The sequence below is a fragment of the Lepidothrix coronata genome, unplaced genomic scaffold (assembly GCF_001604755.1).
Source record: "Lepidothrix coronata isolate B3197 unplaced genomic scaffold, Lepidothrix_coronata-1.0 Scaffold113, whole genome shotgun sequence".
NCBI lineage: Eukaryota > Metazoa > Chordata > Aves > Passeriformes > Pipridae > Lepidothrix > Lepidothrix coronata.
Genome location: NW_016690293.1, coordinates 1,444,853 through 1,464,362, shown reverse-complemented (window position 1 = coordinate 1,464,362; position 19,510 = coordinate 1,444,853). Strand labels below are relative to the sequence as shown.

The following is a 19,510-nucleotide window of genomic DNA, read 5'->3' as shown; positions in this document are numbered from 1 at the left end:
CACTGTTCTGTAACACTTTTTATACTGGAATTCCCTCTCAAGCACTGCAATGTCAAATATGCTCTTTCTAAAACACTTAATGCAATCAAAGGAGGTTTAAAGCTTTCTTCTGAATATTAGTTTTTGGATTATTCTTGTTCTGACACCTCAGTAATTTTTTTTCAGACTTCACTCATATTTGTTTCTTTGTGTTTTTATTCAGTTGAAACTGTCCCTATTCTTTACAACAAAAATATTAGTATGTTAACAATTATTAACAGATGTCCCTAACCAGGATCTGCATGCTCCAGAGCAGCCCAAGTATCCCCATTTTTTGAGATATATAATCTCCAGAATTTGTGTCCTGATATTTTGCCTCCACGTTGCATGCAATGAAATCAGTGCCCTCACAATGACACAATCTGTCTGCAGCATTTATACCTCTCTTCCTTTCCAACTCTTTGTCTAATATGACAAGTACATGGAACTGAAAGTTCCTCAGAGGAAACAACTTCTGAAGCCTAAAACATAATCTTCCTTTTAGTAATCTAAATTTAGCTTCCTGAAATTCTCTCCTACATCACTTTAGATATTTGTAACAAATCTCTTTAAAAATACTAATTAAGTTTTTAAAACTATATAAACACATAGAAGATTCAAAGAATGTGTGAGTGTGACAAAAAATTTTAACTGTATATTTTAATAGATGAAAAATACATGAAAGATTTTATTAATATTACATAAACTTTAAAAGGATTTCATCCTTCCATTAAAACTTCTACTAGTAAACATTCATTATAAATCCCTTTGCTATCAAGTATTCACAGGAGTATTCCTAAATAAATCACTAGCAAATACTGCAATATTAATATCTAAAAACCCTTAAACCAAGAAGATCAAAGTATCAACAAAAAAACTTAACATTAAAACATTTCAACAGTTTTCAAGCAGACTGATCCCAGATGTGAAGACTGGTAAAAGAATCCAATAAGTCATTTCAGATAAGGATGGAGCTGCTTGGGCCGAGCTTTTCTTGACAGCCCAATCCTGATGGGGCCCTTGCATGTTTTAAGAGGCTGTACTCTTATGACATCACGAGACAAAAAGCATCCTATATTTAAGAGAAAGAATAAAAAGTGAGAGTAACACCATTCTTCTGCATGATATACACAAGAATTACATACTGACAAGATAAGTAAATTAAACCAATACTAATTAATCAGTCCCTTACTACATCTTATCCCACCTTCATTCTGTTCAGCTCTACAGCATGTAACAGATTCTTTTGGACCGAAAAGGAAATGCTAACAGCTGGGTGATGTGCAGATTCCTTCTGATTAGAAGGATTCTCAACCCAACACTACATAACTCTCCTAAGAGACTGGCAGAGGCATATAATTTGATACAAGTTAACATTCCAGGGTAGAGGGGACATGCTGAGGGGAGTATGCTTTAATACTCACCACTAGTTTAGGTGTAAAAATCAAAATTACAGAGCCAGGCACCATTCTACCAGTGATAATAACCATGATGTCTTGTCTTGTGCCACTGCTTTTACAGAAAGCAAGATAGGAGAATATCTGTTTTCTGTTCCATGTTCGATTAGGTAAGTGACCTAGTAATCTGGAGATAGGATCTAGTAATCTAGTAAGGATCTACTAATCTGGAGCGTAATTCAGTCGTCCTTCAGAAACTGTTCTCCTTTGCATAAAATAATATATTCACTGGGGCAGAAGACCATGGCCTTGTTAACTAGAGATTAGGACAATGACTCATCTGGGAAAAGAAGATGTCAAATTTCTCAAGATCTGTTCTAGTTCTATTTTGCATTGTTCCATAAAATGATGAAGAACTGAGCAATTATCAAATAGTGAGCTCATCAGAGCCTTACGTATTTGGCTGGTATCCTAGTAAAGGCAAAGAAAAAAGTTCTCTAAGCCTTTACAAGAATTTTAAATGATGGAATGAGGAGAAAAAAAACAGAGTAGGGCTGCCATAAGAGCCAGCTGGAAGAGGAACAGCATGCACACTAAAAGTCAGTCAAGTGTTATGGGTTTATATGCAGCCAGTAAAGCATGGTTGTTAGTCCTGCTAAATTGTAAAACTGATGAAGTTCAAAGCTTCTTGTCCCACCTAGGCATCTCCTTTCCAAAGCACTCACAGTTTCTGTGACAACATGTGATGGTTCAGAATCCTACTGAAAAATAGAGGGAGACAGTCACACATCAGCAAAACCTCTGATGTTAACTCCTATCAGTACAGTAAATGCAGTATTACCACTGACAAAACCAGACCCAGTCCTCGTTTCAAATAACCTCTGAGACAACGTTCAGTGTAAATGGAACTGTCTCTGCCAGTGCACCTCCTCAAGGAAAGAAAAACAGTTCCCTGAAAATGATGAGGAGGAGAACATTCAATTTTTTCAGCTTCTTCTGCTGGAAGCTCATTAGGTTTCCGTTGATTCTGTCACAGATCTTGAAATAAGGTATAAAATCCCTTAGAAATATGCCATGGCCCTAAAAACCTGCACAACTTCTCAGCAATCATGGGGGAAAAAAGAAGTCACTCATTGCTAAGGCCTCTTCCCAAGTGTTTCTGGAGAAGCTCAGAGGGGAACTTAGAGAACGTTAGAAAGTCATATAAAGGAAATATTCATAACAGTAATGGAGAAAACATCTAATTTCCTTTGTCCATGACCCTGTAGCCCAAAACAACAGGGAAAGAAGAAAGGGAAGATGATCTAAGTTTAGTTGCAGGAGCAACAGTGTTCCTTCCATCTCGAAAGCTTCGATGTCATCTGAACAAAACTTCCAAGATAATGTTAATATCAACCACCTCGTGCTGCTATGCACAGTACAGCATTTTGGAGCCTGAATTTTCCCTAAGCAATAACAATACCTACGACATAAGTCAGAAACCAGAATTGATCTGTCACAAAATAAAAAAATCTTAGAGAGCAGGGACAAAGAGAAAAAAGTAGAGAAGAATTTGCTGCAATATTTTGCATTTGGTACATGAAATATTATCACAAGATGACATAACTTCCATAAATTATAGGTGAAAAGAACACCAGAAGTCATCTGTAACTATTTAAGATTTTCAGTCTCATTCATTCACAGAATGGCCTGAATGAAGGAAACAACTTTCTGAATCCTGAAAACAGTGTGCATCAGTTTTAAAAAGTGCAATGGGGAATAAAAGTGAAAATAACGGTAAATTATTTCACTAAGTGAAACAGAAGTTTATCTTTAGCCTTTTCCTGACAAAGCTTTAGCATTTTATTTCAGAATAAAGCTAATACCTTGTTTTACTAAATGTTTCCATATGTTGGAAAAACTCCTAAAGCATGTTTTTTGAAATCCTAATAGGTCGCTTGACAATATCCTTCTGAATTTCCTTCCACAATGTGTACAAAACTGCAAATCTTCAAAAAAAATATATCAAAACATGTTCTCCATGTAGTATATACTGGCTATATTGCAGTGATTGGAGGCCCAAAGATGTTTGTTCCAGATGGCTCCAAAACAAACAACAAAGGAAACCCCACATTATTAAAGTTCTCTTCCAATCTTTATCCTTACCCAAAGGACAAAAATTCTCATCAGTATGACTTGTTCTGTGAACCAAGCCAAAGACAGGACACTTCTCTAGTAACCTACAGTTAAACCAAATGTGATTTCTATAGATGAAAAAAATAAAAAGGGAAGAAAACAAATACAAATGTTTGAGAAATAAGACTATTAGTACTGGTATTTGTGGCATAAATTACAGAATAATATTACTCTTACCTCCTTCTTTCTGTAAATTATAGCTTTGTTCCTTAAAAAGTGTGCAGTATAAAAAAGCAGGGTTCCATGTGTATGGATTTCTATAAGCTGCACCTAAATAGTCTTAAAACAGAAACATATATGCAACATGTAAGATTTTATTTGACTTCTGTTAACAAAAAAACTAAGTTTGTTTCATCTAGTTATTAATTTGTGATTCCTGTTGATGTGATGAAAACATACTACAGGAAATATTAAGAAAGCTACAAAGTCTCACTCTCAGAAGCTTGACAAAAGCTAATTCTACACCTCATGAAGTTTTCCTTTGCAGAGATGCAATAATGCAGTTTTTAATGCTCCAATGACGTATCATTTGCTCCCCTTGGATCTTCTTATTCCAGGTTTAGGCAGAAAAGTGGTCACTTACTGACCCATTCACCCAATATCTGTTAGGTTTCCATCCTCTGGAGCAAAGCACTCAGGTGTAACTTGTAGTAAATTGTACTGTTAAAACTCTACTGAATAGAATTCCCTCTGGGGCTTTTCTGTGACACTTCTCCAGTTGTTTCCCAAACACTAATTACCTTCATAAAAACCCTGCAATCTCCACTTTATAAATTTCATGCTTAATCCCTGAGAAACTGATTTCAGATGAAAATTTTGAGATGGTTGCATTTTCATCAGATTATTTATCAAATATGACCAAAGCATATCCCTTCCCGATTTTATTTGCAACTGAGAGAACACATCGCTTCTGCAAACTGAATTTCAGACACAAAATCTGATAAATATTCTGTTTGAAAAGTGCTTGGATAATTTACTTATCACATAGAAGCTGTTTGTAAAAGAAGGTACAGCATTCAACTGGTTTTCTTCTTGCTGTTCTTCCTTTACTCATTAAATACCTCCTGATTGTGCCGCTAATGGGTTAGGAGACTTAGAGTTTACAAAGCAGATTTCCAACATACTGTTTGAAGTGGGGATTGTGCTTCTTTAAGGAAAAATAAAAGAATTAAAAATGGCAGCATCTGAACTTTGAACAAACATAACTGTAGTTACATATTCAAGTTATACAGTTATATACTTATATTCAAGGTCAGGTTTTATGGGGTTCTGAGCAACCTGATCTAGTTGCAGATGCCCCTGCTCATTGCAAGGGGTTGGACTTGATGACCTGTAAAGGTCTCTTCCAACTCAAACTATTCCATGACTCCTTCTTGATTCCATGACACCAATTTTAAGAAAACAGCTGTCTCCCTTGTAAACACTGTATCATGTTTTAACTGAGACATTTGTCTCTGTGAATGTGCATCTCATTGAGCTTTGAAATCTTTTGGGGTTTTTAAGTCTCATTATGGTGAAGTCAAAGACAAAACTAATAATCTGTAACAGAATGTGCATTAATGCAGGCTCGAGGAAGCCTGAAACTCACTGAGTGAATTCCGAGCTACATCTGCTACAGCACAGTGTGCAGGTAGTGGTAGGACTGTGGGTTTTTTTGCATTTGGCTACTCATAGGCAAGTCTGACAAACCTTGTACAGTTCCATGAAAACCCAGTTGTTGCTATGGAACTAGCTGAGTAGAAAAACACAACTTTAAAGCAAATCAAATATTGCCTAAATTTAAATTATCTTATTAACATAATAGCCAATAATCCCATGTGCTTACCTTCTCCAACAGGTGAATGATGCAATTCTTCACTTGACAGTCTTGAAACAAAATATTCCTTAGCTACTTCTTGGTCTTTATTTTCATTTAATATCTTTTCATTTAACAAACTTCCATCACTGTCTGTTATGTTTTGCCTCTCTATGGTACCAGAGATTGGAGAAGAAATACACATTTTCTTTTGAGAAACACTTGTCACATTTTCATCTATCCCTTTAGAATTATTTAATTCCCAATAATTTTCAAATGAATTTGTTTCCAAACTAGATAAATTGTTTTCATTTCCTTTACTAATTTCATGAAACATACGTAGCTCTTCTAACACTGAATCAAATTTTGTCTTCAGTTCAAATTCATGTGTGATTTTATTTTCTAAAGGTAAATGCTTATCTTTTACATCTTCAGGACATCCATTGTTCATTATGGATAAATGCACTTTTAATTCCTCTTCTGCAGCAATGAATGTTTGAGATTCATCTTCTGAATGTGACATAATCAAGTCATTCATTACAGTCTCACATTGACTTTCATTAGTTATATGAATTTGTTCATCATTTCTTTCTTCCTGTTCTTTTACATATTCAAGATGTTGTTTCAAAGTTGCCAGCTCTAAACTGCCTGTCTCATGTGTCCGCTCATGCCCTTGTGAAGAAAACTGTGCTGTTTCCTTGGCCTGTAATTGCAAGTTTGTATCTGTCATCACAGGACTTCCCCTGCATGGATACTGTACCACATTTAGTTTGCCTGCACTTGAGGAGCTCCTGCAGTGTCCATCATCACTTACTCTTTTATCGACAAAATTGCTGCTATCCAACGGCAAAGTGACAGACTGACAAACATGGGAGGAACTGGGAAAATAATTTTCCGAATTTAAATAAGTAATTTGGTCTTCCACTTTTTCTTTTTTATTTGTTAAATGTGGGCTATGAGTATCTAATTCTTCATAATATTCATATTTGTTTGTTTGTCTGTCCAGTGACAGGAGAGGATTGTATTTTTCTGTAGTTGCTTTTGACTGTTCAGTTCGAATTAAGACATTATTGGATTTAACAGGCAAACACGGAACCTCTTTTGGACCAATGACTGCACTTTCTTCACACAATTTTTTTTTGATAGAACTGTTTTGATTTACTACTGGTATCTGGTCAAATTCTTCAGAATCAGTAGTAAGGGGAATTTTTTCATATGTGTCAAAAATAGAAGAAGATATTTCAGAAAAAAATTTATGAGAATTTATTTCCAATTCTTTTGAATTAAAGTGTTCTTCTCCATCAGCATTTATGCAACTAAAAGTGCCCAAATATTTTTTCATGGTATATGTGACTTCATTAGTGACTTCATTTGCAGAAGTTATGCAATTTCTATATTCAGTTGTTTTGTGTTTCTTATTTTCACATATAACAAAGGGGAAAGTTTTAAATCTTCCTACAAAGGAATTATTAAGCATTGTGCTTGGTTTCTTCATCTCCTGCTTTACAGTAGTTCCCAGTGTTTCCTGATTTGTGCATTTGCTGTTTACCTTTTCAAATTTCAGTTGTGAATGGGCAGGAAAGTAACTCTGAAATCTAAGATTGGCTCCTACTAGATACTGTATTTTTGTGATATTGCAGAAATATGTCTTGTCTAGTGAAGAACAATCTGGAGTACCCTGCAGCAAGATTAGGCACCTAGCAACTAAAATTTGTTTTTTCATACTGTTTTTGTGACTGACCGACCTCAAATAGGTGCCAAACCCTTCATTCTCTCTGGATAAGAGGTGGTGCTTCCTGACATGTCTTCTGTTACATAATCTGCCTTTTTGGTTATGAAAGTGGACTCCTCTTTGTAGGCAAGTGTACTCTTCTTCACCTAAAGATCTAGAAAAGCATCTCCTCTGGTTGTGTAATTCAAAATCAATGCTTTCCACAAATTTAGAACTTACAAAGCCTGGATAAGTACAATTTTCTTTAAGAAATTGTGTGGTTTGCCTCCAAGTATCATCTGTGCATGAGTTTAACTGATCTTGCTTTCTGCCACATAAAGTGTGTTTCTCCACCTGCATAGACTTTCCCTCAACTGGCAATAAAGTATTTGTGCTGCTGAAAAAGGAAGCAAGAATTGTCTTTAGTAGCTCCTCCTTGAGATGCTTTAAAATAAGAGGCAGCAAGCAAATGAATATTTTATCATTGTGGTTCCTATTTATGGTGCTCTTTACTAACTCTTGACCATCACACCGCACATCTAATGTGTGAAGCCAAGGCATAACACTGTCATCCTGACACGTGGGCCTATCTTCATGTGAAGACTCAGTCCATGTCCTGACCCACTCAAACAACATGTTTTGAAATAAAAACTTTAATTTGAACGTTTCCTTCCCCCTAAATACATTGCAACTCACTGTCTTATCTGGAAAATTCTGCACAGTAATGTGAGGACAATTTCTTTCAGATATAATACTTTTTGTTACATATCTTTGGCAATCAAGTATTTCCGTTGCGGAGAGCTTTGATTCTGCTTCATACAAACTAATGTCACTGTTGGAATTACGCACAACGCAGTGCAGGTCTAACTTATTTTTCTCTAATTCTTCTGTTATTACCGGAATACTTGTCTGTATATGAAATGTTCCCGCATTCTCATTACTGCTCTTCCTCCCCATTCTCTGCAGAAGATCATTACAGCTGACACATTTCTCATTCTGAACATTTTTAGCACTAATGTAAATGAGAATCTTTGACTTCTGGTCATCATCACCTTCTGAATTCTCCAGCATTTTATCTTTGAAGTCATTTTCATCAAACATTTTATTACATCCAGTGTCAGTGCTATCACCTCTGAAATAAATTGCAGACACTTCTGCCAAAGCACTGTGTTCCTGTTTGTTGGTTTCTTTAAATTCAGAATCAACAGTTGAAATTCTGACACTGCTTTTATAATTTTGCAATTTTTGTTTCCCTATCTCAGATGCTTTTTGCACACCATGTATCTGTTTAGATTGCACCAAAGATGGTTGGCCTTCGAAATTCTTCCAGTCTGTCTCCCTGAAGTTAGTTGATGACATTTTACTATTTATTTTATTTGAAATTCTAGGAAGTTGAAAATTAGGGATTTTCAGTGGTTGTATACTTTTAAAAGGTTTCAATGTTGGAATTATATACAATGAACTATTTTTTTCTTTATTATCTCCTTCTGTAGTATTTTCTTTATTGCTACTGGAATAATTTTTATCTTCTGCAGAACATGCATTTTTCAGAAAATTATTTTTCTTATTTTTTGTGTGTGAAAACATGGAACTGGTACCACACAAAAATGGAATTTGCAAAAGCTGGTATTGTTGCCACTTTTTATCAGAGACAGACTTCTGCCTCAACAATTCCATCTGAAAGGAGTGTCTGTTTGAGGATGCAACTGAAGAATTCTGTTTGAGCCCATTATCCCCATTTCTTTCATTATTGTGTTCTGTAGTGTTGTTCTGCTGCACTTGAGGTGGGTTTAATACCTGTAGATTTTGACATGTGTCAGCAGCTCTGGACACACTGAGCAGCTCTGTTTCAAGATGCTGTCCATGTACATTCAATGAAATATCATCTTCTGTAGTATTTCGGTCTCTATTTTCAGGACTCCATTTTTTGGTGGACAGTTCATTTTCTGATACTCTACACACTAATCCTTCATTACTACAATTTTTAGAACAGAAAAACTCTCTCTTTTTTGCTGTGTCACAACTTCTCTTTTCTAACTCCCAGTGGTTTTGCCTTTCTGATAAATACAGGGGTCCATGTAGTGATGTTTGGTACCTGTTCCCACATTGTATGCTTCGTTCTACCTTTTGCTGCTCCTCTTTCTCTCTGTTTTTTTGATCACTTTCTATTTTAATTCGCTTTGCATACAGGTACCACCCAGTTTCATCTGATGATGCAGATAAAAATCTTTTGGAATATGTACTTTCCATGCTCACAAAAATAAGTTCTGATTTTGCTGAGACAGCCCTAAAAGTTAAAGAAAAATTAAAGTTTTAGGTGTAAATGACTTCTTAATGATCTGCAAACTGTATACAAAACAAGATCATCAATTCTATCACGTTACCACATGGATATTTGCTCTTTATACATTACAGACCTGAGATAAAGGCAGGATCATTGAACAACATTTAAAGCCAAGATCTAGAATTTAAGATAGAAGTTGTTCACTAAAGTTCCAGATGTTTTCAAAAAGAGAGTGGGTGATAATTTTGATGTGTCAACAAGTTAAGGAGATTAATTGCATTTTTAATGCATTTGTTACACAGTATTTTTGCTAAAAGAATGAATACTAAGAACAAACATCAAGAAAATAATGCCCACTGATGAACTCCTCTGAATCTGTGAGCGGATTCTTTTAAAATTGTTTAAATTTTAATTGTCAAAAGAAATCACCAGTCTTGTCTCCACTGTGTGATAATTTGTAATGTGAAACTGCAGGAAAGTTTATCAAAAGCCCTCAGATATGCCAAAACACCGTACCAGATTTTATCTTCGTATACAAAGACTGTAGTGTTGGAGGTACAAGTCCAGGTTGTTAAGTGCACTGGTTTGATGCTGAGATGTTTCAGTGCATGTTTCTCCAAGTTAACCACACTCGGCAGCTTCATTTAAGAAGTGATCTGCCTTGTATGAAGAACACAATTTGAATAAAATTAAATTCTATATACTGATAGAATTTATCATTCTTGTAACAGCCCGGTGCCTCTGAACAAGCCAGTCACCGTCTTGAGAGCCAACAGGAACGTGTTCAAAACCTTTCATGAAATATGCAGTTAAGAGAATTAATTTTCTTAACCAGGACTGCATGATTCAACAATCAGGTACTACTCCTAATTTGAGAGGTTTACTTCTTTAATGGTGCAGAAAAAATCCATTTTGTCAAGGAACACTCCTGTGATTGTGGGCTTTACCTGTGAAATGCAGGGAGGGGATGAATCCTCACGCTCGTGGCTTTTCCGCGTCCCTCAAGGCTGCTCTGTCCCTCCCTGAGGGCGTTCCCCTCTGTCCTGTCCCTGGGGTGGTTTCCCGCTTGGCCGCCTCTAGGTATGTATAACCTCTTTTTCCCTGAAGTCTTCCACAGCGATTGTATCTCCCCTCTGCCACTCCGAGAGCCCCGATCCCGCCCCGTGGCTCTTCCCGGCGGAGCACCCCTCAGGGCAGAGGGGATCCCCGCAGCCAACCCGCCCCCCCCACTCCTCCTGCCGGGGCTGGTCTCCTCCCGGTGCTCGAGCTTCCCAGCGTCCCCCCTTCCCGTGAGCACGGACGCGAGGCCGCTTCAGCTGGAAAGCGGGGACAGCGAAGCCGGGTCGTCCCGCCGCCCTCACGGGGCTCCCGCCGCCCCCGCCGCCCTCAGGGGGCTCCCGGCGAGAAGGGGCGCTGAGGCGGGAAAAACCCCTCCCTCCGCCGCGGCCGCAGCACCTCGCCGTGAAGGTGGGGCACTGCCCCGGTGCCCGTGTCCCTTCTCCCGGAAAAAAAAAAGAGCCCCGGTGGCTTCTCCGCACCCCCCGAGCGAGAGCGACCAGTCGAGATTTAGGCGCCAAGAGGCTGCTGTTTGGTTGGAAAATCCTCTATTTGTTTCCTAAACAAAGTGGGTCACAGGATAGAGCCCAAGCATCCTATCGCCGATTATTTCCACTGGCAGGTTGTGGGTTTTTATGAAATTCCCTAATTCCAAAGGTATGAGATCCCGCATGAGCAAAAGGTTGTGTCTGTTTTGCTTTTACATGCCCCCTGCTCTAACACACTACTTTAACACACGTTGCTTCCTTCATCTTTCTTTTCACAGTAGCAAGTGCTGATCCAGCCAAGAACTTTATTCCCAAAATAACTGGTATCCATACAGCTCCACGCCTTTGAAATAGACATTTCCTCTCCAACAGCTGAAATGCCCAAAGCGTTTCAAAGTTTGCTCTAAACCAGCAGGTCATTGTAATGCTGTTACGGATGGGCTTTAACAATAGAAACATCCTAAGGGCCTGTTGTTGCAAATATGTATTTTTTTTAAGGTTTGTCATCCATACTACAGGGAACAAATCCACTGAAGCCCAACATCCATTGTTCCCAGTAGTGAATGCTACACACAGGAATTGTATAGAACTGAGACTTAAAATAGCTTTCTCTTCAATATTTCTGCTTTTATAAGCAAAGTTGGCTAAATACCTACTTCTGATACTTTAAAAATACTATTAATTGAATCAATCTTTAGTTAACAAGATGCAGTTCCTATTTATTTTTAAGCAATCAGTAAAAAGTGAAATCAATGAGATTATATACAACTCTGAAAATATTTAAAATACCATATGGAATGAAGGTCATCATATAAGCTAGAAATAGGATTTTAAGGCTTGTAAAACAGATTCACAGCATTTATGTTTGCTACCCCTCTGTGCTGGAATAGCATCTAGGAAGTAATTCTGAAGCAAAGTATCGTATTTTTTTGAAGTGCAAATGCTGTAGGCTTCACCATTGTTTCTAACATATTCTGAACAGAATATTCCCCCCTCACCTACCCTCGCACAGTCCCTTAATATGCTTGGGGGGTTGCAAGTAAATAGGAGTCGGTTTAAGATTGCTCAAGCATTTGAACAGTTAAACCAACGAGAATTACATGAAAAATAAAGAAAACTGCCTTTTCTTGCATCTACACAGCTATAAATGAAAACTGTTTATTAAACCCTACCCAGCTGTTCCACATCCATGGCGTACTTTGCTGTATATAACTTAGGTATCCAGCATAAACTGACAGAATTCCACTGGAGCATATCCTGCATGCTCTGCACTTTCCAATTTGCAACTCATGAAAAAGATTTATTCATACCACTTGTTTACTGATAGTACAAATTGAATATAGCATATTTTTGGTAATGGAGTAGAAAAACCACATACTTGCTTTGCCCACTCTTCGGTTCAATAATATATTATAGGATGTAAAAACCATGCTTTCATTGTATATTTTTGCTAATTTCAAACTGTTACTTTCTGCGAATTGGTTGCATCTCCATCACAGCTATCAGGTATGTAACTATTATTATACTATGTTTTCAAGTTGCTGAAGCAGGTTGTAGAGCAGTTTCTTGACAAATTCATCAAAGAAGTTTTGGGTACTGATGCAGCAATGAATTCTCATTCTCTTTCTTATTTTTTTTTCTTTTTGTTGAAAACTAGAAAAGAAATCATTGCAAAATATTTAAAAAGAAAGGTCAGGAATAAATTTTGTTAAACTAACTTAAATATCAGCAAAGACAGCACCAAAACCAATTATGCTACTCAATATGATCAGTAAGACACTAAAATCTGACAATCTTGAATTGTCAAGTGAAACAGTGCTATTTGGCTCAGGTCCTTTGTCTCAATTTAGCTGTGTCAGCTTAATGACTGTAGCCTTGTCCTTAGAATTCATTGCAAGAAAACTGCCTTTTCAGAATGTGAAATTTCAAGGCTGAAGGAATGTTGTAATCCATCATGTTTGTATCATGCACTATAATGTTAAAATTTCCGCTCTGAAGGTAGCTCACCTTGTAACATTGATTCATCAAAGGTCATAATTAATATTCCAAAGAGAATTTACTGCTTTATTAGAAAAAGGTTCATTTTGATACTAGTCTTATGAACAGGATATTGGTCATTAACCTTATGAAACTGTATTTTTCCAATTACCTTTTTGGTCATCTTACTAACATGTCAAAAAACCACCATCATTAAAAGTATTCATGCGTGTGAAAATACTTTCAATACTTCCTATCACAACTGCTTTATCTGCAGCCCTAATGTACATACTTCCTATGTAACCGTGCAATTTTGAAATAGCTTAAATAAAAACTTCAATCCTTCCCTTTGTTCCAGAGTATTCCATGTTGTCCCCAATAACTAATACTGATAAGCTTATTTATTGGTAATAAAGATTTTATTTGGTATAACAAAAATATAATTTCAGCTTTACCCCATGTACTTGAAATCAAAAGGAAGCTAATGTTTCTCAGTATGCGTTGCATGTGTTAATTCCATATTCCCAGCAGAGTATTCATACTGATTAACAAATTAAATACATCATGCAGAATGTACTCTGTGTTATGATCAACTTCCATGTGTATGCAAGAAACAGTCCTGGAGTGATTCATTGATATGTTAGTCCTTCAAAGCTGGGCCTGGAATAAAACAGTCCTGAAAATCATAGACTCTCTGAAAAGCTACTTAGTACAAGTTTACTAATAGCATTTCTTGAGATGCTATTATTTTAATATTTCCTCCCATTTTTCTTTTTGTTTCTGCCTTTATAAACTCTTTTACGACCAACACAAAGTAGGTCTCATAGAAGAAGGAAGCTTTTCTATAAATATTTTTTTTCTCTTGTAGCCTCATACAGAGCTAAATTGAAAGAAAAATACTACTGTAAAACAAAGTGGATTTAAAATTTATTGCCACATCTCAAAAGGTCTTTCTACAGTTCTTCACATGTGGTTCTCCTTTTTACTGCTCTAAATGAGTCAATATCATCAGCAAACTTGGTCACCTTGCTATGCATTCCCCTTTCCAGATCATTTTTGGATGTGTCAAATTCCTTTCAGGACCAGAACTGGGAAATATAACTAAAATTACTGTTCCAAGAAGATTAATACAACCAAAATGTTGTACTTATAATGCAAAGTGTGTGAAGATTTACTGGGAGAGTAAATCAAGGCATTGTGTCTAAAGCTGAGAGTAACGGGGAAGTACAAGACAAAGCCCCCTCTTTACCTTTTGGGAAAGGAACCCACACCATATTTTCCCTGCGTTGGTCTATCACTGCTGCCTGACTACCACAGTCACCAGCTCTGATTTCTACTGGTAATAGACTCTTCTGTTGCTTTCAGAAGGAACTATTTTACATCTTGAGGGATATGAAAAGAACAGGCTTAAGAGGCATTTAAGAACTTAAGACAGTCCTATTTAACTGTGGAGAGAATCATACTGCTCCATGACCCCTTTATTTTGTCCACTGCAATGAAGTCACTGCTTGACTGCCTTGTCCTACACATTTGACAGCTGTCACTTTGAATAAAAACTGCTGTTTATTGGACTTGATATTTTGGACACATTCTCTTCCTATCACCTGATACACTGCTTGATCATACTGCTCCATTGCTGTCACCGTATCATTCTCTGTATATTGTGTCCCTGTACAACCTCAAAGATCTTCTCATTTTCCAGCTGAAATACCTTGTTTGCAGCTTAATTCCAAAACAAAAGTGGCTAAAAAGGCCACTTGTATAAAGAGCATCAAAACAGAGATACAAAGAATCTGCATCAAATTTTATCTGTTACTATCCATCTTCTTCATAAAGGGCAGTGAAAATAGTTCTGCCTGCCAGACAGTTCAAAACCTCTTTGTTGAAAATCTGCAGTGCTGCTGAATTCAGGTCACACACATCCAAAGGCACTCAGATGCAGTGTTCTTTTCATTCTAGCAGGGCAATTAACTCAGTCCATACGATCCCTAATCCTGCTCTACTTTTAATCTAGATACTGCATAGAACATACTGGTTTCTTCATAGAGCCACAGAAAAAACATTTAGTTTGGAAGAGACCTCTGGAGATCATCTGAACCTCTCTGCTTAGAGCAGAGCCAGCTTTCAGGTTACATCTAACTTCAGTCCTTGATCAGGCTGCTTGGGGCTTTTCTAGTCAAGCTCTGAATATCTCTAAGGTTAGAGATTCCCCAGTGCCTCTCCAGTGCTTGCTACAAAAAGCTAGTTATAGCACTAAATTTTAAGCAATCCATCTTCCCTTTTCCACTGTTGCTATCTTCTTTTAGTCTCTATGCTGATCACATAAGGCCTAACTAAACCATGTGTAATTAATCAGTAACACACATAGAGCTTCACTTAGTCTTATATAGTTATATATTTCAGATTAAAAGTTATTTTAGAATAACAGAGTACATTTAAAAAACAACTTTTCTTTAAGCACATCATGAAGACGCAAAATATCTGCACTTCCTATTTTCCTCTTGAGTACCGTTTACAGCTAAGTTGTTTCAGAGCCAAATAGTAAAGCAAAGTATTAGCCATATCTACTTATCAGTAGTTTTTTATGTCCTTGGAAATAAGGCTGGTTAACAACAAACACAGCAGCCCTTCTGCCATTGCTAGCGAGGTGTATTGTGGAAGTTGCAGAGCTTACATGCTCAAGCAGCTTTTCAGACAAGTGGAGGCATTTAAGAGGTGATAAAGTATTGCAGAAACTCACAGAAGTACAGTTTATGATGGAAGGTCTGCATTGTAAGTTTGCTTGTAAGTCTGCATTGTAAGTGTGATCTGCACCCACAGGACATTCCTCCAAAGCATATAATCACAGTGCAAAATATCTGCAGGACAACTGAGGAATTCCACAAGGTAATTTTCCCTATATCCACGGCATCTCATTCCTGTATGAGAAAAGGACAACTAACACAGATACTCTACTGTCTTAAAGTAATAAGAGGGGTGCAGGTTAATGATTTGGGTCCCTGAACTTTCACACAGAGCTATTTGAAAAAAGTGCATGATGCATCATTTCATGATACTTTGGGGATGTATCAGAAACAGGAACATAATAAGCTCTTCTAGTTTTCTTATCAGGGGAATTCTGAAGTCTTGTTCAGCCACTTCCCATCTAGCTTCTTAAAATTTTCCAGATTGTAATGCCGGTTCCATTGGCAAGAGCAGATAAAAATGGTGTGCAAGATGAAAGCGCGTTTTGAAGAAGAATATAAAAAACTGAAGTGCACTTCTGAGTAGTGTGTATTTAGTTTACCTTTGAGCATCAAACTTCATATGAAAACAAATTGATGAGCTTGACAAAGCCTTTATTTGTTCTGTTTTTATTTCTGAAAAACCTGTGCTGAGAACGATGATGTTTGACATATTCATAAATTATTTACTATGTAAGAAAGATCACAGTTATTGGAAGTACTCAGTGAGAGTTGGTTGCAAAGAATCTCAGAATAATTCTGCAATACTAAATGACTGCATAATACTACTATAGATCAACTCTAATTATTGATAAATTAGAGTTAATATGTAAGAAAATATAACCTTATCTGTACATTTAGTATATATTTACTAGCTACTACTACTCCGTAAAAAAATATGGTGGAATCTACAGAAAATCTCTGAAAACAGTAATTCAACATCCACAAGCAGTGAAATTTCTGTAATCCACAGTATGTCCAAACCTTTAAAAGTGAGCGGCACTCAGTCATCCCACCTGAAAAAAACCCTAAATTAATAGAATTGGAAAATCTAGAAAAAGCAACAATGATGATCAGTGTAAAAGAACTTTCAGATGAAAAAAATATATGTACTGGTACTTCTGGCTGAAGAAAGATCACTAGCGATGAACAAGATATGAGTCTATAAAGTCTTTGGTAGTATAAAACTGGAAGCAAGAAAAGGAGCATTCATAGCAGCTGAAGGGTGGTCATATTGGATCTTACCCAGGTCAGTCCAGCCCAGCATCCTGACAGCAACAAAAAACTCAGGCACATGTAGAGAAGGTCAGACTGGGATAAAGCGTGTGCATGTCCTAAGAAATCTCAGTCTGCAACCATTTCTGGTTTGGTCATTGTCTAATAGTGACTAAACAGTCAGAATTTCCATAGATTTATTTTCTATACTCAATAGAGGTGTAGAGATAGAAATAGAGAGTTGGGGTTATTCAGCCTGAAGAAGAGAAGGCTCCAGGGTGACCTTGTTCTGGCATTTCAGTGCCTGAAGGAAGCCTATAAGAGATCTGGAGAGGACTTTTCACAAAGGCAAAAAGTGATAGGACAAGGGGAATGGCTTTAAACTGAAAGAGGGCACGTTTACGTTTTCAAATTCCTCACCTTGATGGGGTGAGGCACTGGAACAGGTTGCCCAGAGAAGTCTATTTCTGGTTCTAGTTCTGGACGCCTATTCCTACAGATTTTAATGGCCAGGTTGGATGGGTCTTTGAGCAACCTGGTCTCGTGGAAGGTGTCCCTGCCCATGGCAGGTGGGGTGGATCTAGATGATCTTTGATCCCTTCCAGACCAAACCATTCTATGATTTTATGATTTCTTTCCAGTCTCCCTGTAATTCCACATAAACTTTTAGCACTCACATAATGTAGGAGCAAAGAATTGCACAGCTTCTCCTCAATAATTTTAAGAATAATCCCTTTCTATTTACTTTGAACCAGTGCTCTGATTTAATGCTTCACTGTCTTGTGTTGAAATACACAGTGAACACTCAATCCTTACACACCCTTGAAGTGCTATTCATGTTTTCAGTCCTTTATCATATCCTGGTCAGGCATCTGTTTACAGATTGAAGAATATCCTTATTTGGTCGATCCCACTATAGAAGAAATTCCACACTTTTGATCATCCTTGGTGCCCTTCTCTGAGCCTTTTTAAATTCTACCATACCCTCTACAAGATGAGGGATCAGAAGTGCATATAATGGTCAAGCTGCAGGTGCTTCCTATATTTAAAAAGCAGTATATTAATACTATTAGATTTTGAGTTTATTTATTTCTCAATAATTTTTAACTTTTAGTTAGGTTTCTTGACTGCTGGTGATCACTGACATTTTCTCTGAACAATCTATCATAACTTGAAGAGCTTGGCTCCTCTGCAGTAAGGGTTGCTTTAGAGCCCATCATTTTAACTGTGAAGTATGAACTATTTTTCTCCTCTGCAGCAGTTTACATTACTCCAAACGAAATTTCAAGTGCCAGTTTATTGCAAGGTCCTTCTACAGCTCTTCACATGTGGTTCTCATTTCTACTATTCTAAATTAGTCAATATCATCACCAAACTTGCTATGGATTCCCCTTTCCAGACAGTTTTTGGATGTGTCAAATAGGGTATTCCTTGCAGGACAAGAAGTGGGACATATCACTAAAATTATTGTTCCAGGAACTTAGTAGAAACAAAATATAGTACTTTTCATATATAATTAAATTGTGGAGCTCATGGTAGCATGTAGCAATGAGGCTCAAAGGCATGAGGGGTTTAAAAACTAATTAAGGTAAATTCAAGAGAGATACTTCCATAAAGCATTAAGCACAATGCCTTGACTGCAAACTGAGATTCAAAAAATTGCAAATATTGATTTTCAGAAGCTAGAAGGTACTAAGTGAATTATTTTATATTTGCATAATTTCTTTTACACCTTCTCTAAACATCAGCTACTGGTCAGTGTTGGAGACAATACACTATGCCATCTGTATACAGAACAAATGTCATCTGATCCAGTATGGTCACTTTTACCCTTTTGGTTTCTTTTTTAATTAGGTACATATTACAGATTGCTATTAATGTTTAAAAAATGTACTGTATTTTTACATATTCAGAAGATACTGTATGCTGAAGTGTGCTACTAATAAAAGGTAATCAAGCCTAAATATTAATGAAATAATAAATCACTGGTCTTACAAACCTAATGCCCATTATACAGGTTGAATATCCATTCCTCTTTAAATCTGTTAAAGATCTTTATATGAGTTCTTCCTTGCTTTTTTCATTATGCCTCTTTGAAATGTTTTCAAAAATGTGTCTCTCCAGTGATAAAAAAGACAAATGTTGATCTTTCAGCAGACAGAACAGCGTAATGGTACATTTTATTCAAATGATAGAAAGTTTTGACTTTCAGAGCAATTGACTGGAATTTGAAGAGCACATTTCTCCATGGCAAATGTTTCAGAGGGAGCTTGTAGTACATATTAACATCCCATAAATTCTTCAAAATTAAAATGTCTTATTTGGACTTCAGAAACTGTTTCCTGTAATAGGATTACAATTGAAGAAGTGATATTTCTTACCAAATTCTGTACTCCCAATTATTCACATATGCAGTCCATGACTAAAGTTCTCCTCCAGACACGTTCCTCTGTTCCTATATATTAGCAGTGATAAATATTTTCTGAACTCTTTAGTTTAGTGTGATTGTAGCACATTTGCCAGCCCTAAAGCAAGACTTAAATACTAAGAAATCAAATGTATTGCTTATGCCATAACGGACTAGGCACATTTTAATTAATAGATACATTATTTTTATTTTTTATTCTCCCTCACTAGCCTGATCTAATACAGGGTATTAGTCGTGGGCACA

At 36.8% G+C, this 19,510-nt stretch overlaps 1 protein-coding gene across 1 annotated transcript; it reads right to left on the bottom strand.

Annotated features, from left to right (window-relative positions):
- Positions 1–685: 685 nt before the first annotated feature.
- RAD51AP2 (RAD51 associated protein 2) lies at positions 686–10,580 on the bottom strand. Its single transcript, XM_017824794.1, has 4 exons — positions 10,328–10,580; positions 5,416–9,383; positions 3,768–3,869; positions 686–1,090 (listed from the first exon to the last, which is right to left on the bottom strand). Exons 2-4 carry the CDS (start codon positions 9,344–9,346, stop codon positions 972–974), a joined length of 4,152 nt encoding a protein of 1,383 aa, XP_017680283.1. The 5' UTR covers positions 9,347–9,383; positions 10,328–10,580; the 3' UTR covers positions 686–971.
- Positions 10,581–19,510: the final 8,930 nt, after the last annotated feature.